This window comes from Gopherus flavomarginatus, chromosome 2 (assembly GCF_025201925.1).
Source record: "Gopherus flavomarginatus isolate rGopFla2 chromosome 2, rGopFla2.mat.asm, whole genome shotgun sequence".
Classification (NCBI taxonomy): Eukaryota; Metazoa; Chordata; order Testudines; family Testudinidae; genus Gopherus; species Gopherus flavomarginatus.
Genome location: NC_066618.1, coordinates 257,281,591 through 257,307,598, shown reverse-complemented (window position 1 = coordinate 257,307,598; position 26,008 = coordinate 257,281,591). Strand labels below are relative to the sequence as shown.

Below are 26,008 nucleotides of genomic sequence, written 5' to 3'. Positions count from 1 at the left end.
CCAAATGGTAGATGGTGTTGCTGCCAAAGCAAGAGAGTATCTAGAAAGTTTCAGCCATAGAGTGCACTCTTGTGGGTGGCAGAGACTGAGGCATCCTGTTTTTCTATCGTTTCCAACACAAAGGCCTACCCACAATAGAAGGGGTCTTTAGGCCTTACTGCAATACAGTTTGTGATGAGAACCCTTTAAGCAGTGGATAGCAAGTTCTGTTTATCCTGAATCAATACCTGCTAAGCAGGACCTAGACCCCCTCCCTACTGCACCCTAGGCACCTGTAACTCCTGAGGCCTGTATCATCTTCCCTTCAGCATGGCTGCTTGCCTTTGCCTACACCCGAGACAATGGCAGCAAGAACTCCCAGCTGTGAAGAGATGTAAAGTCTTTGAGGAGAGCACTGTTTTGATCAAATGCTAGCCCTGTCTGTTATTTAATGTATCCCAGTCACGGGTCAGACAAAGACCTTTAACTATGACCCCTATTCCTTATGTCCCTTTTAATAAAGTACCTGTCCCCTATTACAGTAGTTTAGTCTCTCACTCTCCTGCATGTTGAGTGAAGTACACTGGGAATAATGAAAGCAAGTTTATTTGCATGTATGTTTCACTATTTTATTAGGCAAGGGGAGGACACCTGATCTTCCATAATGAAAAGAAGAGAAGCGAAATGAATAAACTACTTTTATGAACACTTGAGTAGCTCAACTTTCATACACAGAGCAAATCAAACGGTTACAAGCTACGTGTTAGCTCTCTTCTAGACACAATATGACATTTAGCCCCCAAATTCCACTTTTGAGCCCATTTCCCATTTTTTATTAAATGTAAAAAAAAAAAAATCTAATTTCAGTTTGGCAATGAACCATGTGGCTGGAAGACATTTTAAAGTTCATTTGTTAATATAAAAGTTGCATAGACTTATAGGTATTTAGAAAGGCATCTGTCAATATGAGAAAACTGCATAAGATCCCCCTATGTACCAAGGATAAACTCTATGGGTCTATCCAAAAGATATTCATGAGAAAGGAAAATGCTGGCACCATTCCACATAAATTATCCCAGACTCCTTAACAAATAATCTGTAGAGAAGGACTATCAAAAACACATTCCAGGGGAAGAGTGTAGCAAATTTCACAAGGATTCTTATTTAAATATAGTCCAGGACCTGTTTACTGTCTGAGGGTCACTTTTTAAAAACAACTTTTTAAAGCACTTAAGAATGTTTTTAAGATGTATATAATACAATAACTTTGCAACTAAAATGTTTACAATAATTGCATGTGTTACCTGGCTACATAATTCACTCATCCGCTACTAATAAGGAAAAGAAATTTGCCATGCAATTGTGATGTTAAGTGAACCATCTGCTAACACACATGAACAATAATGATTGAGATGAAAATGTAACTTAATGTTAGAATCAGCCTAATTAAAATTACATGGGTGCTTACAAGCAAACTGGTACATTGCAACTCAGGTACACAGCAGATGTAGGGTTCTCCTGAAAGGCTTGCATTCAGAAAAGTAATTGAAGCCAACAGGCGCTCATTGAACACTATTCTACTGCTACATTTCAAGAAAGAAAGCAATTATATGCAGCAACAGCAGTCTAGGCTGGCTCACTACTTGTTCCATAGGAACTGTATGGTTCTATGAAAAAAACTGAGCTGCAAGGGTGAATGGGAATTGATGGTGCAAGAGCCAGAGAGGGCTGTGTCTTGAAAGATGTGCTGACTCAATTTAAGTGATTGGGTTAGCTGGGTTAAGTGAAACTACAATGTACTAAATGAATAAAATATTTGATAAATATTAGTGATATCCTCAGGTCTTAATCCTTAAGTGCTAATTCTGCTTCCACAACAGACTTACTGCAGTCACTAACATTCTACTTGTTTCTTTCAGCAGGTTGTTAGTATTACGCGCAGTAGGGAAAAAAAATAACCAAGCCAGGCATGGAGACTTGCATAAACCCTTGTAACATCATGGAGCTCTCTTTCCTCATGCATATATTTTAGATGTCTGGCTGGTGGGTTTCACCCACATGCTCAGGGTCTAACTGTCTAGAAATCTGGAGAGCTCAAATATGGCAAAGTGTCCTGCAGTCCTCAAATGTAAGAAACCCCATGATTCAAGATCCGTGGGTCTATTATTACCATTGTTTAGTTCCAGATTTTAGTATCAACATAAATGTCCACCTGATCATGTGTCCTTTGTATAAATTTGAGGTCTGGTGTGGGTAAAACGTTCAAGTAGCTTTTGTCATACCTGTCAAAAGAAAATTAAAGATGTTCAACAGGTGCTTTTAATGTGTTTAAAAAAGACATGTATATCTTTCTATAGTCAGCAGTATTAAACCTTAGAGTCCTTGTAAAAACAGCTAATAGATTGCTCACACCAAAGAAATGTATACACAATTCACCCAGACTGATAACAAGCAGACCTCTGAATATGCACAATTATAAATAAAAGCATTGGCGGTGCAAGAAAGGGCAGTAACAGTATTTAAGCGATCCTGGTCAATACAAATGCCTACAAGTTTTCAACATCAACACAATCTTCTGCAAGGTCCTTCATGATGGAAACAGATGAAGGAGAATTCTCGACAGCTTGGCAGTGAGTTGGATTGCATTGCTAAAATTCTGCACTATCACGGGTTTTGGTAACAGCTAGCTCGATGAAAAACTAAGACGGGATTGGAGATTAAAGGAAAACTGCCAAATACTCTAAAGTCCAAACTGACCTAGTTTAAAGCTCTTGTATGCTGGTGGCAACTGTCTGGAATTAGGAATATTTAAACCACCATTCCTTTGTGATGTACAGTGTTTTTATAGGACACAAATATCTCCAAATTTGCTAGTTTCCCCTGCTGGCTTGACTGAAGTACTTAAATACTATTCCTAGAATCTTAGAATACATTCCAGCTGCTATCATTCATTATGCTTATACACACGTGAGAAAAAAAGATGTCATATACCAGCCTTAACTGCACTGAAATTGCAGTAGCAGTGAAAAAAAAAATTCCCTTTCACCTAGTTGATGTTCTAGTTTCCAGGTCTGTAAGGAAGCTATTGTAAATAATCCAGGGAGGACCACAGGTTAAGAGCTCCTGGTATACAAAAATATTAGTTGAAAATGTCCTTTTAAATGCATGTTGTAATGCCCAATATACTATTAATGGACATTTAAAAACTAATATTGGGCCTACAACTTCTCCCAAATGATTAAAAACTAGTTTTACTATTTGCATAGTATGCAAAGTGTGCTAGATACAAAAACTTGTGTTTTCCCCCACTCTTTTTGACCCATTCAGAATTTAGATAGAAAAGAGGTAATTTAGAACTAATACAAAGTTTTCTAACTGTTCTCAGGAGGCAGACTCCTATGTGTCTGTGAGCTTACTTCTGTTTAGATGACTGTAACTTCCCTGGGTTTTCGTTTCACACTCTCTAGTCGTGTTAGAGGGCGAAAGCTTGTTGATTTCTTGTTTCCTTCTGTATTATTTAATTGGCAGTCTTTCTGTAGGCCTTTCAGCAGCTCCATTAATTCACGCTTTTCGAGCTCTGCTTGCTCCAGCTCTTGACGATGCTGTCTCTCTGCAGCCATAAGGGAGCGCACTTCAGACATCATTCGTGACATCTGACTCTAAAAAGCATGTGTGAAAACAGACTAAAATAAGAGGTCATATAAATACATTTCCAATAATGGTGGTATTGAAGCTGAAATGACTACTGCGTATAGGAGAAGAAATAATGAAGACCAGGCACAGCTGAAAGAATCTGCAATTTTTGATACACCACTAAACCAACAATTTTGTTGATTTGCAGCACAGTTTCCGCTTGCTGTGGCACTCATTTTAAATATTCCAGTCTGTGAGAGCCATGATAGTGCAAATCTGACTGATCACAGATGTACCAGTGGATTTCACTGGCTGCTGGTTATGTTCTGCATTTCAAAACCCAAATGAACATTATCCAAAAACCAAAAGTGTTCAGGACAGAGCTCTGTGACTTATTTGCATCTATGATCTTCCAATATATTTATTCAAATCCAGTACGAAGAAACCTTAAAACATACAAAGGCTCAACAGTCTTGGGTTTTGATGGTTATATTTTTCGTGTTACAGAATAAAAGCTGGATGAATGCGTTAGATAATGCATTCTCTCTCCACTGCTTTTTACTTTAGCTATATCACATAGGTTTTGAAGCAAGTTAGAACAGAGTCTGAACACAGCTCTAGCTAAACTGGTTTCAAACACTATGTTAGAGTATGGGGCCCTGATCCAGCAACTGGGTCCATGTAGGTAGCAGACTCTAACTTTCACACGAAGTACCACTGACTGCAGTGTGCGAGTGTAGGATCAGAACATAGGTTCCTATATTTCCATCCATACTGAGCTACTTTTAAATAGTATGAGAAGAGGAGCTGTTTTTTTTAAAGTATATCTGACTTGCACTGATGCATCCTGTATTTAAAGCACCCAGGCTTAAACAAATGCTGCATGTTACAAATTGGGGAATATGACTATGTATAGCTTATGAATCCTGTTTGATTCTGGGGACTCTCTCTGCACATCTGTGTCAAACTGCAAACTCCATTTGAATGTGCGACTTGTTTGCCTTCTCTGCTGTCTTTTGCCTCCATATTGAGCTAAAACCCACGGAAGGTGACAAGAGAAATTCTTGCAACTTGCACAGAGCTAACAATGGAGGGTTGTTTAGCTTTGACAAAGAGATGGCTGCTTCCCCAGGCAAGCCCAGTCTGAACTCCAGGGGTTGGTAACTTAACAACAGATATGGGAGACTGAACACCTGACAAGGTGATGGGTGGGTCACCTGACACAGGGGACTGGAGGTTATTAGACAGAAGGTCTGTCACCAGCCATTGAAGAGAAAGGAAGGGCGGGCACTGCTGCAGGGATCTGAGAGTCAGGCCTGGTCTACACTACGATTTTAGGTCGAATTTAGCAGCGTTACCTCAATTTAAGCCTGGACCCGTCCACACAGCAAAGCCCTTTTTCCAACTTAAAGGGCTCTTTAAATTGATTTCTTTACTCCACCTCCAATGAGGGGATTAGTGCTGAAATTGGCCTTGCTGGGTCGAATTTGGGGTAGTGTGGATGCAATTCGACAGTATTGACCTATGGGAGCTATCCCAGAGTGCTCCATTGTGACTGCTCTCAACTCAGATGCACTGGCCAGGTAGACAGGAAAAGGCCCACGAATTTTTGAATTTCATTTCCTGTTTGGCCAGCGTGGTGAACTGATCAGCATAGGTGACCATGCAGAGCTCATGCAGAACTCATCAGCATGATGTGCACATTGCCGGGGCACATTGCCCGGACCGTACTTTGTGAGAAGTCTATGTCCATATCACTCTCATCACCGCGCTGCCGTCGCCTCCTTGCCTGGTTTTGTGTTTGGTTCTGTACTGAAAAAAGGCGCGAAACAATTGTCTGCCGTTGCTCTGACGGAGGGAGGGGCGACTGATGACATGGCTTACAGGGAATTAAAATCAACAAAAGAGGTGGCTTTGCATCAAAGAGAAACACAAACAACTGTCACACAGAATGACCCCCTCAAGGATTGAACTCAAAACCCTGGGTTTAGCAGGCTGTTGCTTTCACAAAACAAATCAGGTCAATTTCTTCTTTTGATCCATTCCATCTATCTTTTACATCCTAGGCTGGCAGCAGATGATGCAGTATGACTGCTATCCATTGTCATCTCCTGGGTGCTCGGCAGAAGATGCTGCATTACAATTGCTAGCCATCATCATCTTCTGGCTGCTCGCCAGAAGACGGTGCAGTACAACTGCAATCCATTATCAGCTCCTGGGTGCTCGGCAGAAAATGGGAATGACCTGGCTGAGTCACTCCCATGTCTGCCCAGGCGCCCCTGACTGACCTCACTGAGGTCAGCTAAAAGAGCACCCAAGAGTACGACGACAATGGCTACCAATTGTAATGCAGCATCTGCTGCCAAAAGGCAATGAGCTGCTGCTGTGTAGCAATGCAGTCCCACGTCTGCCAGCACCCAGGAGACGTACAGTGACAGTGAGCTGAGCGGGCTCCATGCTTGCTGTGGTATGACTTCTGCTCAGGTAACCCAGGGAAAAAAGGCGCAAAACCATTGTCTGCTGTTTCTTTCACGGAGGGAGAGAGAAGGGGGCCTGACGACATGTACCCAGAACCACCTGCGGCACTGTGTTTGCCCCATCAGGCATTGGGATCTCAACTCAGACTTCCAATGGGCAGTGGAGACTGCGGGAACTGTGGGAGAGCTACTCACAGTTACCCACAGTTCAACGCTCCGGAAGTCGGCAATAGCCTCAGTACTGTGGACACAGTCCACCAACTTAATGCACTTAGAGCATTTTGTGTGGGGACACGCACAATCGACTGTATAAAAACAATTTCTAAAAAACGACTTCTAAAAATTCAACATAATTTTGTAGTGTAGACATACCCTCAGACAAACTCCATCATCAAGCCAAGAAGCCATGTGGAGTAGAGGGAGGATCCTGGACACCAGAGAAGCCTCTGACCTAAGCCCAAAGAATGCTCAGGAATCTGAGGAAGGGAAATGTGGATAGGTATTTTATTATTTTGTCTAGCTCTGTATATTTCTGATATTATCTAAAGTAAACATTGACTGACTTTGGAACCTTTGAGTATGTCTACACTACAGGATTATTCCGATTTTACATAAACTGGTTTTGTAAAACAGATTGCATAAAGTCAAGTGCACGCGGCCACACAAAGCACATTAATTCGGTGGTGTGCGTCCATGTACCAAGGCTAGTGTTGATTTCTGGAGCGTTGCACTGTGGATAGCTATCCCGTAGCTATCCCATAGTTCCCACAGTCTCCCCACCCATTGGAATTCTGGGTTGAGATCCTAATGCATGATGGAGCAAAAACAGTGTCGCGGGTGATTCTGAGTAAATGTCGTCGCTCAATCCTTCCTCCATGAAAGCAACGGCAGACAATCATTTCGTGCCCTTTTTCTCTGGATTGCCCTGGCATATGCCATAGCATGGTCACCATGGAGCCTGTTTTGCCTTTTGTCACTGTCACCGTATTTGTACTGGATGCTGCTGACAGAGGCGGTACTGCAGTGCTACACAGCAACATTCATTTGCCTTTGCAAGGTAGCAGAGATGGTTACCATCCCTATTGCACTGTCTGCCATTGTAAATTGGTGATGAGATGATGGTTATCAGTCATTTTGCACCGTTTGCAATTGAAAATTGGTGATGACGGTTAACAATCATTTTGTACCGTCTGCTGCTGTCATGGGTGCTCCTGGCTGGCCTCGCTGAGGTTGGCCGGGGGCGCATGGACAAAAATGGGAATGACTCCCCGGGTCATTCCCTTCTTTATGTTTTGTCTAAAAATAGAGTCAGTCCTGCCTAGAATATGAGGCAAGTGTACTAGAGAACCAGAGAGCACAGCCGCTCTGGGTCAGAGCCCCACAGAAATGATGAGCTGCATGCCATTCTAGGGGGTGTCCCTGCAACAACCCCCCCCATTGTTTCCCTCCTCCCCCAACCCTCCTGGGCTACCGTTGCAATGTCCCCCCATTTGTGTGATGAACTAATAAAGAATGCAGGAATAAGAAACAGAGTTTTTTAGCGAGATAAAATGAGGGGGAGGCAGCCTCCAGCTGCTATGATAGTCCAGGCAGGACTTTAAAGGGTGAGGGCGAGAGGAGCGCAGCCTTCCACTGCTATGATAGCCCAGGGAGTATAGAATCTTTTCTTTAGACACGAAGCGGGGAAGGGGCTGATGGAGCTCAGGCTCCAGCTGCTATGATGAGGACGGTTACCAAGCATTTTGTACCGTCTGCCAGGAATGACAGGGAGTCATTCCCATTTTTACCCAGGCGCCGCCAGCTGACTTCACCAAGGCCAGCCAGGAGCACTCATGAGATGATGACGGTTTTCCACCATTTTGTACCGTCTGCCATCAGGAAAGGAAGGGGAGGGGATGCTGCTGTTCAGCCCTGCAGCACTGCGTCTACCAGCAGCATGCAGTAGACAGACGGTGACATTCTTGCCATTTTTCAAACGATTTTTTTCCCTTTTCTTTCACGGGGGGGAGGGGGGCGGTGGAGGGGGGATAAATTTACAAGATATACCCTGAACCACCCCGGACAATGTTTTTGACCCTATAGGCATTGGGAGCTCAGCCAAGAATGCAAATGCTTTTCGGAGACTGCAGGGACTGTGGAATAGCTGCAGTCCTCAGTCCCCCCTCCCTTCCTCCATGAGCGTCCATTTGATTCTATGGCTTTCTGTTACGCTTGTCATGCAGCACTGTGCTCAGTCCTTGCTGTGGCCTCTGTCTATCATACCCTGGAGATTATATCAAATGCTTTGGCATTTCGTCTTCTGTAACGGAGCGCTGATAGAACAGATTTGTCTCCCCATACAGCGATCAGATACAGTATCTCCCGTACGGTCCATGCTGGAGCTCTTTTTGGATTATGGGACTGCATCGCCACCCGTGCTGATCAGAGCTCCACGCTGGGCAAATAGGAAATGAAATTCAAAAGTTCGTAGGGCTTTTCCTGTCTACCTGGCCAGTGCATCCGAGTTCAGATTGCTTTCTAGAGCAGTCACAATGGTGCTCTGTGGGATACCACCTGGAGGCCAATACCGTCGATATGCGGCCACACTAACCGTAATCCGACATGGCAATACTGATATCAGCGCTACTCCCCTCGTCGGGGAGGAGTACAGAAACGGTTTAAAGAGCCCTTTATATTGATATAAAGGGCCTCGTTGTGTGGACGGGTGCAGGGTTAAATGGGTTTAACGCTGCTAAATTTGGTTTAAACGTGTAGTGTAGACCAGGCCTTTGCAAATTCTGCAATGTATGGGTTATTCCACTTCTGTCTGCATTTTCTGGAGCTGTTTCAAAGTTGTCACACAGCCCATGTTAACCACATCCCCTTCTCCAGCCTGCTGACAGATTTTCTGCCTCTCCAGCTGCAGTCAAACGATGGTACACTTTGCTCCCATCTTTTCTTGATAGCTTATTATTTTCTTCCTGGACACAGGAGCAATAGAAAAGTTTCCTCAGAAGATTCTTAGGACTATACTCCATTCTCTTCATTGTTCAGAAGCATATGGGGACTCAAGAGTTGTCCTAGATCTCAAGCAACTCAATAAATGGATGAAGAAAGTGAGATTCTGGATGGAGACCCTAGTTTCAATGGTAGCATCCTTGTCTCAAGGGGACTTTTTTCTCCTGTGGATCTAGCAGATGCATATCTCTACATTCCCAAATGACTACACCACCACAGACTGCTAAGATTTATGCACAGCACAGCCTGCTACCAGTACCAAATGCTTCCATTCAGCTCCTAGGCTCTTCACCAAGATGCCAGGCTCAGGTATCAAGGCACTTAACTGCATCACTTCCTAGACAACCGTTTCAAAACTACAGCATATTCATTTTAGATTAAATCCTAGGAGAGATGTCCTAACTGTAACAACAGTAGGACAGTGGAACTAACTGCCCAGGGAAGTCATGGAAACTCCTTCGCTGGAGCTTTTCAAAAAGAGGCTGGATAGCCATCTGTCTTGAATGGTTTAGACACAACAAATCCTGCAACTTGGCAGGGGGTTAGACTAGATGACCCTTGGGGTCCACTCTAACCCTACGGTTTATGATTCTACCCATCACTAGACATATTCCACAAGATCCAGAACCTGCATGTTGGTAAAGTGTGCAACTCCACCCATAGCTCAATATTTAAAACTACTGAGCCTCTTAGTTTCAAATACAGGAATCACTCTGTTGGCAAGGTCTCATTTCAGATGCCTTCAGGTCTTTTTCCTAAAAGCACGGAACCATTCACTAGAAAACATGCAAGATCCATTCCCAACCAGATGCTGAACTCTCTAAGATGGTGGACAATCCCAGAAATTGTCTGCAAGGGACTTTCCATATGCCTTCCAGACCCATAAGTACTCACGGCCAATGCCAGCCTGACAGGATGGAGAGCACAGCAGGGGAACAGAACAGTGCAAGGCAGCTGGAATCCAGGCGCAAGATACCATAGCATCAACCTATTGAAGCTCCGAGCTCCCAAGCTAGCCCAACAGAGGTTCCAGAACTACCCAGAAGATGAAAATATTCTGATCCAGTTGGCCAACATGATCATTGTGCCATATGTCAACAACCAAGTGGAAACAATGAGTGTAACTCTACACGCAGAAATGATGGCCAGAGAACTCTTTAAGAGCAAAACACATAATAGGATAGCTAAACTAAAAGGCAGACTGACTCCCCAGATGCACCATCAACAACTCAGAGTGGTGCCTGAATTGGGAAATCTTTACTAGGATTTCGCAGAAGTTCATTGTTCTGGCAGTCAACCTATTTGCCAATAACAAGAAGACAAGGCAGCCAAAGTACTTCATTAGGGAAGCAGGTCCGAAATCCCTGGGGATGGTTGTTTCTTTGCACATATGGCTGCAAGACCTTCTATACGCCTTCCCACTTCTAAGAACGGTGATCCAGAAAGTAAGGTAAGGCAAGAAGAAGCAAAGGTGACAGTGCTAGCTCCACGCTGGCCAAGCAGACGCATGGTTCTCTGATCTGAGAGAAATGAAATTGCAACTACCACTGTAGCTATCAGTGAGACCGGACATCCTTTAACAAAGCCCATTACTCCATCTAGAGCATCTACAACTGATAGCCTGCAATCAAGAGGGAAGCATTAGTCACACTAGAACTATCCCTGAAAGAGAGAGAACAATATTCTCCTCCAGGTGACTTCAACCCTAAAGACCTAGTCCTCTATCCAAACTAGGTTTGGTGTGTGGTGTCAATAACAACAAAAATCCAAAGGATCCTGATATCTCACTTATTCTGGACTTTCTTCAGGAAGGCACAGACAAGGGACTAGCTTCACAGTGCCTGGTGTCAGCTGTAGGAGTATCCTATTCACCACATCCTCTGACTCCTTGACAGAGAACCCTCAGATATCCAGATTTCTCAGAGTAGTTAGACTGACTAAACTTGTGGTTAAACCAATCTTTCCAAAAGACCTAACTACACATCGTTTTGGGCCACTGACATCAATATCTCCATTCCACCTATCAAAACTCTTTTTTAGATCATCATCATCATGTCTACTAGACGAGTTTCTGAACAGGAAGCTATAGCCATGCAGGAATGCCACTGGGTGTTTCATGATGACAAGGTGGTACTAAGAATACCAGAATCATTTTTTGCCTAAGGTGAAATCATCTTTCCATGCCACACAGGAGATTGTCCTCCCTTAATTCTGTCCAAAGCCACAGCGCCCGACAGAAAAGCTGTGTCACATATTAGACATTACAAGAGCCCTAAAGATCTACATCAACCATACCAAATTGACAAGATCAGGCTCCTTATTTGTCTCTTAATCCGAAGTGCCAAGGGTTCAGGGTATTCAAGTTATCACTAGCTAGATGGATCAAGCTATGCATTTATAAAGACACCAAGGCACACTCTACAATATCTAGAATGACTTTGTGGGTGGAAAGAGCTTGTGCTTCCACTGTCGAGAGCTGCAGGGCAGCAATATGGTCATAGGTTACATTTAGTAGACCCTAAATTGACTTTCTGTTCTCTGTGGAGGTCTTCTTTTGCAGGAAGATGCTGCAGGCATTGGGCTAGGAATAGCATTGCTATTTTGGGTAATTAACTCAAGGGGGATCATCCTATCTCATTCTGTTTTTCTTATCTCTCCCATTTCTGTTCATTGTTCGTTAATTTCCATATGTATCAGAATTGTGGGAAACTGAGCTGCAGATTGGTAAATTTCTTACCTCTTAATTTCCTTTCTGCTAGCAGCATCTCCCACAATTCTACTCTCCCTGGTTGGCTTCCTAGCCAGAAGACAGTATTTAATTTTGATAGTTATGTTTATAGGCTGTAGCCCACTTATTTTCTAGCACTGAAGTTACTGTTAGTAATCATATTCTATGAGTTTTTTACACAGCTTTGAAATGAATCATCTGTCAGCAGGCTGGATAAGGGGGCATGGCTCACACAGGCTGTGCAATAGCTTTGAACTGCCTCCAGAAACTGCAGTCAGGAGGGGACTAGTCAATACATCTTACAATTGTGGGAGATGCTGCTAGCAGAAAGGAAATTACCATCAAGTAAGAAATTTACTGATTTGGAGTGTTTCAATTATCACGTATCCCTAAAGATAGGAAGTGTCTGCTAGCGTGCCCATACAGTGGAACTGTAGGCAAGAATGTGCTTAATATACTGAGATATCTTGGGGTCAGCACTACTTGTAGAGACCTAGTGAAGCTGGACTCCTAGATGCCAATTCTCCGAAGGGGTAACTGACAGAAAACCTGCGTCAGAAAGGCCAGAGAGACCATGCTGGAGCCTACTGAGACCCAGGGAAGCTTAAAAGCACACAGCCCCAACATGTGGGCCCAAAACAACAACCTGGTGAATGTCCAGCAGGGGAGCTTTACCAGGGCCACAACACTGCAATTATTTGAAAAAGAAAGGCTCAGACCATTGGAATGTAGGACTGTATCTTCTCTAGTGAATTAGGATAACAAACTCCCCACTACTTGAAAAAGCAAAAAAACTAGACCTTTGGGAGAGGGGTAGAAAATAAAAACACATTTCTACAAATGACACTGGAACTTATTTACCTTTAGTTCTTCAATTTCATTTTGCAGAAGACTCTCTTTTTGCACCATATGCCTTCTCTGTGAATCTAATCTGGACTCCATTTCATGCTTTGCCTCTTCCACTCTGCAGATCATTTCTGACCTAAAAAAGTATATTTTTCCTTTTTAAACCTAACCATTATACCTGTGGGCTTGTCTACATCAGAAAGTTGCAGCGCTGGTGAGGGAGTTACAGCGCTGCAACTTAGGAGGTGTACACATCTGCAGGGCACCACCAGCGCTGCAACTTCCTGTTTGCAGCGCTGGCCGTACTCCCGTTTTGTCTCGGGTGTAGAGGATCCAGCGCTGGTGATCCAGCGCTGGTAATCAAGTATAGTCACTTACCAGCGCTTTTCTTGACCTCCGTGGAATAAGCAGGTATCCCAGCATACCTGAGGAAGCCTCTGGTAATCAAGCTGGTCTCCTTCCCCGGCTTGCTCTCGCGTTCCCCGAACCCCGAGCAAGCAGGTCTCCTTCCCTGAGGTTTGCTGGGTGGTTCCGGGAAGGCGAGAGCAAACCGGGGAAGGAAACCAGCTTCGCCGCGGTTTGCTCTCGCGTTCCGCGAACCACCCTGCAAACCGCAGGGAAGGAGACCTGCTTGCTCGGGGGTTCGGCGAACGCGAGAGCAAACCGGGGAAGGAGACCAGCTTCGCCGCGGTTTGCTCTCGCGTTCCGCGAACCACCCTGCAAACCGCAGGGAAGGAGACCTGCTTGTTCGGGGAACGCGAGAGCAAACCGCGGCGAAGCTGGTCTCCTTCCCCGGTTTGCTCTCGCCTTCCCCAAAACCCCTTGAAGCCGCCCAACAGCGCTGCAGTGTGGCCACATCTAACACCACTTGCAGCGCTGGTTGCTGTAAGTGTGGCCACTCTGCAGCGCTGGCCCTATACAGCTGTACTAATACAGCTGTAACAACCAGCGCTGCAAAATTTTAGATGTAGACATGGCCTTAGACTTTCAAGTACCAGAGTAACTACTGCTGCTAAATAGCCACATCATTCCTGAATACAACTGGGTGAAATTTTTCGACCAAAACTTTTCTCCTCAGGAGAAAAAAAGTGCAGATTCAACACCACCAAAAGATTTTGCAAATTCATGCTGATTTCACTGAGTTGCTTCAGTTAAGTGGGGAAAAAAAAAACCGAAGCAAATTCTCCCCCAAAACGAAAATGTTTCATTTAGACACTTTCTAGATTTAAACAGAAAAATTGAAACATTTAAACTACCGTTTCTTTAGAAATTTCCTTTTATTTAAAAGAATTAAACATTAAAAATGTTCAAAATTAAAACAAAAACAAAATGAGTTTTTTTTAAAATTGGAATTGCCAATGAACCCAAAAAATTCATGATTTGCCCAAATCTAGTCCTAAATTAAAGCTCTGCTATAGTCTTGTGTTACACATCTCTCTAGAGATAAGTTGAGTGTGTTTTACCGACAAACGGTATTCTTGCTCAGTATGTACCTATTTAGGGGTTTTGATCTCTCTCGACAGAATGTGCAAGTTCTAGTCCTGGCATCAATATCAGAGATCCTTGGTGCTCAGATCCTATGGTGACGGGCTGCAATACAGAACTCCAAGACAGATGTTTCTGAAATAATTCCAGAAGCTATAGACTAACTTTTTTTTGGCTTTGGATGGTTTATTTCCTTTCATCCAAACTGTCATTTTGATTAATTTTATTTTAAGAGTATACTATTGTGCAGTAGTTTAGGAGAAATGTAATACGTCTCAAATAAAAAGCATGAATATGCCTCAGTCTGTGTCATTCCACTTAACCCAAGGAGAATGGAATTCTGAAACAAGGACATAATACAGAAAGCTACATGTTAAGCTCAGGATAGCATACTTGGTTGGTTTATTGTGGATGTGAAATGACAGTAGTTGTGGGAGAAGGAAAACCAGTATCATTTAGTTATTAAACACAGTGATAGCCAAAACTGAATCATTAACAGGTTAACCTTTTGAGTTTTGAGCAGCAGTCTGGCATTTTATTGGTATCAGGAAAGTTCACTTGTTTCCTGCTGCACTTACCAGGAACTGAACCTGGGTCACCAGCAAAGTGCAGGAGAGCTGGGGCCTCCACTGACCAAAGGAGCAAGAGAGAAGGTACCAGCAGGAAGGGGTGGGAAGAGGTACAAAACTGCTGGAAGATCATGGAAATGATAAACTGGAAGAGGAAGAGGCAAGAAGAAAGAGAGAGACAGACAGAAAGTAAAGACGAACACTGATAAGTATTAGTAGTCTTCCAGCATTTTAGGCCTAAGTACAAGCTTGAACTTGTAGGTCACCTGCCTCTCATCTCTGATAACTTTATAACTGCCAAATATAATTGGAGTTTTTCATCTCCAAAGTGTTTTAAAAATCTTAAATAATAAATCTTACTTCATAATTTGGCTCTGGGTCCATATCAGACTGAGGTAAAAAGTGAAAAGATTTAATGGCCTCAGTCTAGTTCTTTGTATGTATTTCATTCTTTCATGTAACCATCACATAATTTTGGATAATTGCAATCCCCATTCATTAGGATTCTGGGCTAATCAAATTAATTCAACTAACTCAGACTAAAAGTGCAGTAAGAGTTTAAAGTGTTTAATGGCTTTTTAAAAATATCCTCACCAGTTAATACCAAGTGACTTACACATTATGGGTTAGATATCAGAATTAAAAGAGCTAGTACTTGGAACCGTCTCTTATGTGTAGTGATTTTAGGCCCAGGTTAAACACAAATACCCAGGAAACAGAAGTAGTATTTTACCGGAGCAGTTCTAATTCTGTTCTTAGCTCTGCTACACAATTATGCTGCGTGTCTTCTGCCCTGAGAATGCTATAACCACAACCATTAGGGCATTCACGGCTCCGGTATTCACACACTGCCAAATGGCTATCTAAGTTACGTCGTTCAATCTGAACTGGACAACCTGAACAGGAAACAGTAAATTAAGGCAATATTAAATCACTTGCAATTAACAGAAGCATAGTCCATTCCAGGCAAAAACACCCAAGCAAGCAAACAAACCATGGTGCATAGAACTGGTCATATGCAAATCTGTCAAAACAAAGTGATTCCCTTACAGCATGAAGAGATACACCTATAGGTCCCAAAACCTTGTCTACATTAAAACTTTTTGTTCGAGTCTCCCATCATTGCTCTAACACTGGTGGTAACACTAGTGTAAGTCATGGATAGTAGAAAAAATACTGACAGGTGGCCTACACTATTGTGCCACAGCCCTACTCCACCACCAACAGCAGTGGATGGAGATAGTAAGAAAAATGCCAGTTTAGACAAGGTTTGAGTATCAAAAATTTGGCACCCAAGATTAGAGAAAATTTTGGACCTTAGCAACTTGTCCAAGATCACACAGCAAATCAACGACAGAGCTAGGTCTAGAACCTGGTTCTCTTCACCGCTACGCTTGTGCCCTACCTACTACTAGACTAGTATTTCTCAATCAATGGGTCGCAACTCCTGCAGGGTGTGGGACAAAAGGAATCAGGAGGGTTGTGAAGTAATTAAATTATATTGACAGTTCTAAAGCAAGGGGAAAAATTGAAAATAACTTAGGGATATCAAAAGCCTTCAAAGTTTGTGAGGTCAAATGTAATAATGGTATAAATGTTTATTCTTACTTTTATAGTAAATGTAAGGAAGTTGTGCACATTTCTGACTTCAAATAATGGGTTGCCCACCTGACAAGTCTGAGATAAAAGGCACCATGAGCAAGCGCAGTGTATTGCAGATAGGCTGGTAAAGACAAGCAAAAAATATCACCTAGCAGAGGTGGCCTAACTACAAGCACAAACAAAAATGTGCTATAAAAACCTTGCAAGTGGTAGGTTTCAGGGTGTGTGCACTTCTGATTAAGACAAACACCTATATAATTTAATAAAAATATTTTGCACTTTCATATCACCTTTCACTAGAAGATCTCAAAAGCCTCACATCATCTCTCTGAAAGAGCTATTACTTCCATTTTACAGATTAAGAAACACACAAATGTAAATAACTTGCCCAAGGCAACATAGCAGCAGCATAACTGGGAACAGAACGCAGAAATACTTATTTCCTGTCCTATATTAAGTACCAAACAGTGGTTTCTCAGATACATACTCAGCCCTACCTACACTGGCTAAAGTTTGAGTTACCTTCTGGAAAAGGAGCAAAGCAGCAAGTTATAGTGTAATTCTGTTTAATGTAATAAATGCTAAATTGGCCAAAAAGCTGGTTCAATCATCACATGCAAAAACCCACAATCAGATGAGTAATAAAAGCTGAGTATTAGACAAATTATACTTTGGCAGAAAGCAAAAACCATGCATTGCTGTGTATTCTGATAAATTAGGGGTCCAGTATTCAAATTCATTCTGGTTAATTTTCACATAAAAAGGAAAAACTGATGATGGATGACAATCATTACAACAGAGAGCAAATCCATTGTCTAAAAAAAATTTCTGCAAACTCTCAACTGCTTAGCATGCTATTATCTTTTGAATTTTTATTTGGCTCTTTTTTGTTTTGTTTTGCCAGTTAAACTGAAGCAACCATATTGCAGAGGCCATGTCTGTGTAGGAATGTGCAAGCAGAAGTACCTACCCGCCTGCCATAAAGAAAGCTTACTTCAATCTTTTTTGGTCTAGCATGAATATGGTCTAGAACTCAGAAATTCACAATGTGGAACGCAACATAGAAGTGAATGAATGTACATCGCTGCCACCCTATTGTGATTAAGTATGACAGATACCAATTTTCTGAACAAAAGCCTCAACTTTGAACTTTACTCACCAGCATTTGAGCAGGGTATCTGGCTGTATTCACATTCTCTCTCATGTCTGTCTATAGATTCTAGAGAACAAACCATTTCACAACCACGCTCTCCGTTTTTACAATGAAGCTGAAGTCGATTTAGATCATTTTTCATGTATCTATATACAGAAAAGAGTTACTTTGTTTCTTCTTCTTTTTTAAATTCCTGCAACACTGTAAAAGTAGTTGACTTTTGCCACATTTCAGGGATTCTACCTTCCACAAGAAAAAAGGTCATATGCTCGGTTCAAAATATTTCACCATTCAAGTAACTACATTTGATGGTTGGGAGTGGTGAAAGCTATGATAAAGGAATATTAAGGTTCAAAATTAAACATGTAAATTAAACATGAAGAATGGCTATTGAGTGGTCTCAAAACTACCGGTAAGTCTTTAGTACTAACTAGGGGCTCGCGTACACTTAAAATGTTACAGTAGCACAGCTGTACTGCTGTAGAGCTTCAGTTATGGACGCTACCTATGCTGACGGGACTTCCTCTCCTACAGGCGGAAGAATTCTCCTGTCCATCTAATGATGTCTACATGGGGACTAATGTCAGCTTAACTACGTGGCTCAGGGGTGGGATTTTTCACAGCCCTGAGTGACATAGTTATACTAACCTAATTTCCTAAATCAGGCTTTAGAAAAATCCCTTCAACAATCAGATTTGTTACATACCTGTAGAGAGGTCGTAGCACAGACATATCAAGTGCTTGTCTGTCTTCAGGGCAATTATTGTGATGAACAAGCCATCCATGTATACAGGCAGTACAGAAAGCATGTTCACAAGGAGCCTGTAAGGGGTCTTCTAATACATCTCGGCATATACAGCATAAAAGTCCTTCATTAACATAGCCAACAAAACGCTCAATATCATAACCCATTCTTTTCCACAGACTTCCAACCTATTATAATGTTAAAACAGCAATTAGTAACTGATCAATAATTATTTAGCACTGACAGAATGCTTGGTGCTGCAAAATACACAAAAGTAAGGAAAGGTCTTGAAAGCAGACACATTGGTAAAAACAGAGAGGATTAACTTAGTAGGTTCTCTCTCGTTTTGAATTCTATTACAAAATGTGATTCCTGTGGACACTGTGAAAGATTGCTGTTTAATTCTGCATTTGCACAATGTTTTTGAGATTATTTAGAGAATAACTGAAGATTTATTCTGTAACTGAAAATTTAAAGCTAAATTACAGAAAAACCACTGTTCAAATGTCAGAACCTGATTCCTGTTTCTTTACCTTTATTTGTATAAAGTTCTGCAAATTTGTAAAACAATGCTTTTACTGACAGTATTAAACACCTTTGAGTACTTCTTATCCATACGATTTTGTGTGTATCTGTCAACTACAGGTAACTTAATTTTATGTATGTTTCTTCTTATACGCATAAGAAGAACTGTTAACAACAACCCATTCTCTGAATGACGTGGGAGTCCAGAAAAAATAGTATATGATCATGTATTTACAGACTGTACCATAATGCATATGTACAAGGGAGCGTAATTAAGATTGTACAGGCAGTGGAGCCCTCAGCTCCTGTACATGACACCACAGCAGCTGGAAACAGCCAAGAAGAGTAACTACAAAGAAAGTTCTGCTTGGACTCTGCAGCCCTGGACTGAAGCATGCTCCATGCAGGTTGCTAAGTATTCTTGCTTGCTTTTTGAGCAGCTAGGCTCGCATTTTTAGGCAGCCAGGGCCTGTAGGTGTTTCCATATGTCGCATGAGCTGCCTTTATTTATTTATTTATTTAAAACTGTGCCCCCTGGGGTTTCTTTTATGGAACACCTTTCCCCACCCCCCAGCATCATGGTGTAGAAATTCAAACCCTACCTCCTGCTTATATTTTCTGGTTTTCATGGGTTTTTCCTGTTATTTAGGCTTGTTCTGGGACAGTTTTGAATCTTTGGTTTCACAGCCAAACTCTAACAAACCTCTGAGTTTGTGCAAGCTGCAGTCTTTCGAATCATATAACTAGACCAAATTTTTCATGGTGATGGCAAAAGACATATCCTTGACACCAGAGAGACCTCCCTCCTCAAAAAGTTTCAAGTCCTTGCTCTAAAGCATGGAGGCTCTACAGCTCCTTAATAAAACAGATGTTTTGCCCATATTAAAAAGTTACAATTTATTTTTCCCTAACTACATTCTAAAAAATGGCTGAACTGTTTTAGCTGAACTTTGCCCAAAAAAACAGGCAGAGATGCACACCCAGCATGGAAAATTTCAGCCCAAATCGTTTAAGTTTGGAAAAGTTATAACCAACTGAAAACAGGGTCTTACAATGGAAAGTCTAAGGGACAATGTTAATTATACCCAACACTGACAGACATGGAGCTATTCTGTAATTTATGAATACTGTATGTTGACAGGGTTATTGGGATGTTTACTTTATAAATATTTTAGTTCAGTTTTATAAGGGACTGTATGGAGCAACACCCAGGAAGGAAATAGAATGGCTTAAGATAAGCCACTTCTCCACAAACATTTGAGATGAAAGCCATTAGAGGAAAAGGCCCATGGACAGCAGAGATCAAAAGGACTGTAGCAGTTTTAAAAAGGCTCTCTCTCAAGGGGGCTCGGGGAACAAACTAGAGCACAAGCACTGGGGCGGGGAAGTAGGGAGGAATCTGAAGAAGTTAGTCCTGTATAGTTTACTATCAGGCCATGGTTAGCTTTTATGTAAGATAGAGGTGTGTAGAATATTTTAAAAATCTCTTTTTTTAAAAATGGTTTGTACTGTAATTAATAAACTATACTTTGGCCTGAAGAAGTCTGTTTTGTCACTGGATACCCTGATCAAAGACCTTTGATAGGAAGGACGACAGGCATCAGAAATCAGTTGGTCCTACTGGGAAAGCATGGTTGATACCATCTGTACTGTAATTCAGGGCCTGGTCTAACAGTGAGAGAAATGCAGAATTCCATCCTAGGATAGGTAAAGGCTTCAGTCTGACACTTGAGAGGGTTGAACTGAGAGAGACCAGAAAGGAGAAAGAAGTGACGTTAGCCTTGTAACCATGACATGTGCTACCAGCTCTGCCATAATACATGTGAGTTTTATAAGATAGATAGCCCTAAAACTAAGTTGAAAGTTATATGAAAGAGAAGAAACAAGCTTCTGTACCTTAGTACAATTCTGTCAAGGAAGATGTGGCTAAAGTCTAACAATTCTTATCAAGATGGTTAATTACATAAAATATGTTTCAGGTTGCACATTTCTTCTTAATCATAAAAAATTACTTTTGCAACACAGTCAAGCATCATGAAACAGTATTTCCTAAGTTGTCAGAATTTCTAAATAAAGATGTTTATTCATTATAAATATAAAAATATTAAATGTTTTACCTTTTAGTTTAATTCACATTCATACCATGCAGTTTTCCACATAAATGCTTTGGAATTATGGTTTTCAGAGGAGACAGCAGTACTAAATCACCCAATTCTATCATCTCTTCATTGCTTTATGTTATTTTCTACAAGAACACTAAAAAGAAACAGAATCAATTGTTGTGTTTCCTAAGTTACAGATCCCCATGCTTAAACAGCTAGCAGTTAAACAGACTACCGTTCTTATAGCCATTAAAACTAAACTTTACAGTGGCATACATTTGAAAGGTTACTTTATAGTATGTTTAACACTTTAGCCCGCTGTCACTCATGGCTCATATACACTAGAAAAAATAGCTAATAGGTGTTAATTTAACACATTTTTAAACAATACATAGCACTGAGGGCATATCTACACTAGGCGCTAAGTGTTGTTTAAAAAGCATTAATAAAAATATTTTACCATACTTTAAAAACACCCCTTATTTTCCTTGGCCCTGTCCAGACTACAGTATTTTATTTTTGTTATAATTTTGACAGAAAGCATTTTTATTTTTATCAATTTATACTTTCAGTTGCCCAAAATTACGCAGCTTAAGCATTAAAAAAAATAAATTTAGATATTCAAACAATTATTTAATGACTAGGGCCCTACAAAATTCACCATCTATTTTGGTCAATTTCATGGTCATAGGATTTTAAAAACAGTTAATTTCATGATTTCAGCTATTTAAATGTGAAATTTCAGGGTGTTATAATTGTAGGGGTCCTGACTCAAATAGGAGTTTGGGGATGGGGGTCATAAAACTATGTTGGGGGTGGGACTTGTGGGGCTGCTACTCTTACTTCTGTGCTGCTGCTGGCAGCGGCGGCACTACCTTCAGAGCTGGGCAGCTGGAGAGCGGCAGCTGCTGGCTGGCAGCTCAGTTCTGAAGGCAGAGCTGCCGCCAGCAGCAGTGCAGAAGTAAGAATGGCATGGTATAGTATTGAATGGAATAGTTTTGGACAAGGAGAAGTAGTCTGGAGATAAATATGAGAAGTGAGGGGCATATGATTCTTTTATTAAAATATTATATGTTTGCTGTTGAAGAAAAAAATCCAGAATACTTAACGTTGTTGTTTTAGTTAAATAAAACAATTTAAATGTCTGTCTGGTGATGTTCTCCTCATAATCCAGCATCGCAAGAAAATTCTCCATATATTGATTAACCTGTTGAATTGGAGATCACCTCTCAATGACTTCATAAATATCTGCTTCAATTACCTTTGATAAATGAAATAACCAATCATTCAATCATTTTCTGATATAGCTGTAAAACGAATCTGAAAAGTTTTCAAAATAAATCACTGTTTAAAAATGTACCTTCTAAAAATGAAACCTACATCTATCTTTGAGTTGTGAAGAATAAGTATTAAGGTTATAACAATCAATTAGAATGCACTTTTATGTAGAAAACCATGATTAAATCGAGTCTTCCTGACTAGTGATTTAAGTCATTAATTTAATTTAAATCAAACCCAACCTGTTACTTTCACAGCATGAAACAATGTTACAACTTTCTAGATTCACAAACTTATTTTTGCCAAATAAGTAATGTCAAAATTGATAACTGGAATTCCCCTCAGATATCCCATCCGCCTATGTTAGGAAAAATCACTTGAACTGTCTGGATATGGACAACATCCTTCAGTCCTCATCTAAAGTCTCTGTGTGCTCCAGTAGTGCAATTGGTTAGCACATGAGGGAGTACTGATAAGGTTATTAGGACAAGAAGCAATGAGCTTACAAGGGAGGTTCCATGGTCCCCACTGAGAAACTCCTCCCCCTCCCATCCAGGCGCACCTCCAGCATGCTGGGGAACAGGTTTACTTGTCCCAGAAGCAGCAGGCACATCTCTGAGGCCCCTGTGACAGGGGGCCGAGGGTCTCCGCCCTACACACGGACTCCACAGCTCCCATTGTAAGCTCACATTGTCTCCAAGGCAGAGGGCAGGAACATCACATGACAGTGGGGGGAGGGACAGCTGAACTGGCCGGCAACTGATAGCCTGCTGGGCAGATGCCACGCAGGGAACTTAGGGGAGCGGGGAGCTGAGGGGGGCTGCCGGTCCACCCTGGTTCCAAGACCCTACCAGCCAGCTCCAACGGGCTGCTCTTTCTGCAAGCAGCAGACAAAGCAGGCGGCTGCCAAACAACATTTAAAGTTGCGCAATGCTTCCTTGTAACCAGCATGTTCTCTAATTGATCAGCAACGAAACAATGTTAACCCTGACGACTGTAAGTAAGGAGTTACTGTACAACAAATAGACTCTATGAGGAGCTAAAAGAGAAGGCCAGTAGGTTAACATGAGTTTACAAGATCACAGCTTTAGTCTTCCTGTAAATGGACACTAAATCTTATGTTCAGATCAATTCAATTAAAAATAAAAAACAATACTATATAAAAAAAATTACAACTGAAGTCTGGTAAGGTCAAATTGCTTGAACTGATGAAACATTCTTATCTAACTAACAAATTATATCCAGACCATAAGATGCAGTTTAGATTTAAAATAAAAAGCATTAGTGCAAGCAAATGTATAGTGCTAAAAAACAATCACGTTCTTCTGATACCTAGCCTAACAACTATACTCATAAAACCAGAATTTATTAAAAAGAAAAAGTGACCATTTTCCAATCTCCGAGGTAAACCCAATGTAAGGATAATTGTAATATTACATTAAAAGAATGTGTGCCAACTAGTCAGAATGTTGATCCTTATTTATAGTCATTGCTCTCAGTGTGCTGATATCTAAATGTGGGATAACAACTCAAAAATAAGAGACACAAGAGAATAGTTAATACAGGAACTTTAAGATGACAAAGCATTTATTTAGCATATTATTTAATAATTCTTTATTTTTGACTTACATAATTTATAAGCAGGATAAGAAATTCTGGGGAACTAGTGTCAAATTTTGGTCTAAAGTGACGGCTAGTAAAAGCGAATGTGTCGTTTTTTCCCCCCTCAAGACTAAAGGTCTTTCCTCAAGATTCAGTTTCTTTAAACTTTCCTCATCGGTCAGGAATTCTTATTTTTGTTGGTCTCCTTTGGACTCTGTCCAATTTGTCCACATCTTACCTAGAGTGGTAGTCTAGAACTGGAGACAGTACTTCAGATGGGACCCCACCAGTGTCAAGTAGAATGGAACAATAACCTCCTGTATCTTACGTATGACATTCCTAATAATACACCCCAGAATGATATTAATCTTTTTTGCAATTGCATCACATTGTTGACTCAATCAATTTATGAACCACTATAATCCCCAGATTCTTTCCAACAGTACCACTGCCTAGCCAGTTATCCCCCATTCTGTAGCTGTGCATTTATTTTTCTTCCTAAGTTTAGTACTTCACACTTGTCTTTATTGAAATTCACCTTGTTGCTTTCAGACCAATTTTCAATTTGTCAAGATCATTTTGAATAATAATCCTTCCTCAAAAGTGCTAACAAACTCTCCCATCAAGAAGCAATGGGTTTAAACTGCAGCAAGGGAGGTTTAGGTTGGACATTAGGAAAAAGTTCCTAACTGTCAGGGTGGTTAAATACTGGAATAAATTGCCTAGGGAGGTTGTGGAATCTCCATCTCTGGAGATATTTAAGAGTAGGTTATATAAATGTCTATCACGGATGGCCTAGACAGTATTTGGTCCTGCAATGAGGGCAGGGGACTGGACTTGATGACCTCTCGAGGTCCCTTCCAGTACTAGAGTCTATGAATGTAGTTCAGGGGTCAGCAACCTTTCAGAAGTCGTGTGCCGAGTCTTCATTTATTCACTCTAATTTAAGGTGTTGCGTGCCAGTAATACATTTTAACATTTTTAGAAGATCTCTTTCTATAAGTCTATAATATGTAACTGAACTATTGTTGTATGTAAAGTAAATAAGGTTTTAAAAATGTTTAAGAAGCTTCATTTAAAATTAAATTAAAATGCAGAGACCCCCGGACGGATGGCCAGGACCCAGGCAGTCTAAGTGCCACTGAAAATCAGCTCACGTGCTGTCTTTGGCACATGTGCCATAGGTTGCCTACCCCTGATCTAGTCTATGAATCTTGGTGTCATACTCTCCACTCCATTACATGATTATTTATTTAATAATTACAAACATTACAACATTTCCAGCGAAGTATATATTTAATTTTCAGTATATATGAAAGAATAAAATACCACTAAAATTTAGAAATCTGCAAAAATCAAGATGGTATATAACCTTCTACTATAAATAAGCACAGAATCTTTTTTTAAAGTTAGACTCATTGTTTGCTATTTTCCAACAACTAGAGTCAAAAGCAAGTTTGAACCTGACATGCACACATTTGACACATACTACTTTTACACATGATAAGATAAATACAAATTTGTGCTGTAAGATGTGAATTCAGTAATCCTTCTGCAACAATTTACAGACACTTTTCTCCCGAAGGGAGAGAAACCAGGCTTTAAAATGAAAAGTTTTTGGTATCATGTTTCACTAATTTCCCGAATAATCCCAAACTGAGAAGCGCTCCTCTCTCTGCCAACACTTGCATAAAGAGACATCACCAACTGAACTTTACCCTCATACTTCTACCTAAAACTTTTCTTACAACCGTGAAAGGTGGAGCCTAGCAATGTTATTGCCATACTTCAGAATTTGTTTTTAGCTGTTATTCGTCTTAAGGCCAGTACATTCGACCACTTTACACAAACTGAATGGCAATACAAAGGGGAACAAATTCTTGTATCCTACTACACAGGAAAAAAAATTACACTTTAAAAGCAGATTCTTGTAATTTAAATTACATTATTTAATAGCAGTTAATACTCTTACAAACTGTATCTGGGTAAGTGGGTGGGGCACTGATGGATCTGGAGCAGAGCTGACTGACCACCAAGGGGAGCTCCCCGCCCCCCAACCCTTAGAGATGGGCCCCACCACACACGGTTAACCGCTCCCCGTCCCAGTGACCCACTTACCCGCCCAGCGGAGGTCCGTCCCCCCCTCCGCGCCCCAGCCGCGCCGCACCTCACACTCCACCCACTCTCCAGGTTGGTTTCCAAGCGCGGCCGCAACGGCAAGTAGCAGTGCATTTTGCGACTGCTGTTGCTTGACGGCTGCGTGTCACACCAGGATGAACCCAGCAGG

At 41.2% G+C, this 26,008-nt stretch overlaps 1 protein-coding gene across 6 annotated transcripts; it reads right to left on the bottom strand.

The window, feature by feature from the left end:
• Positions 1-594: 594 nt before the first annotated feature.
• Positions 595-25,996, bottom strand: LOC127045286 (E3 ubiquitin-protein ligase NRDP1-like). 6 transcript variants are annotated; one of them, XM_050941262.1, is made up of 9 exons: positions 25,889-25,996; positions 22,049-22,102; positions 20,857-20,995; positions 18,176-18,402; positions 17,476-17,615; positions 15,448-15,610; positions 12,676-12,796; positions 3,396-3,638; positions 595-2,261 (listed from the first exon to the last, which is right to left on the bottom strand). In XM_050941262.1, exons 4-8 carry the CDS (start codon positions 18,379-18,381, stop codon positions 3,402-3,404), a joined length of 867 nt encoding a protein of 288 aa, XP_050797219.1. In that variant the 5' UTR covers positions 18,382-18,402; positions 20,857-20,995; positions 22,049-22,102; positions 25,889-25,996; the 3' UTR covers positions 595-2,261; positions 3,396-3,401. The 6 variants fall into 6 exon arrangements, with proteins under 6 accessions (XP_050797219.1, XP_050797222.1, XP_050797220.1 ...); XM_050941265.1 differs by lacking the exon at positions 22,049-22,102; XM_050941263.1 differs by having other exon boundaries at positions 20,857-22,102; positions 25,905-25,974.
• Positions 25,997-26,008: the final 12 nt, after the last annotated feature.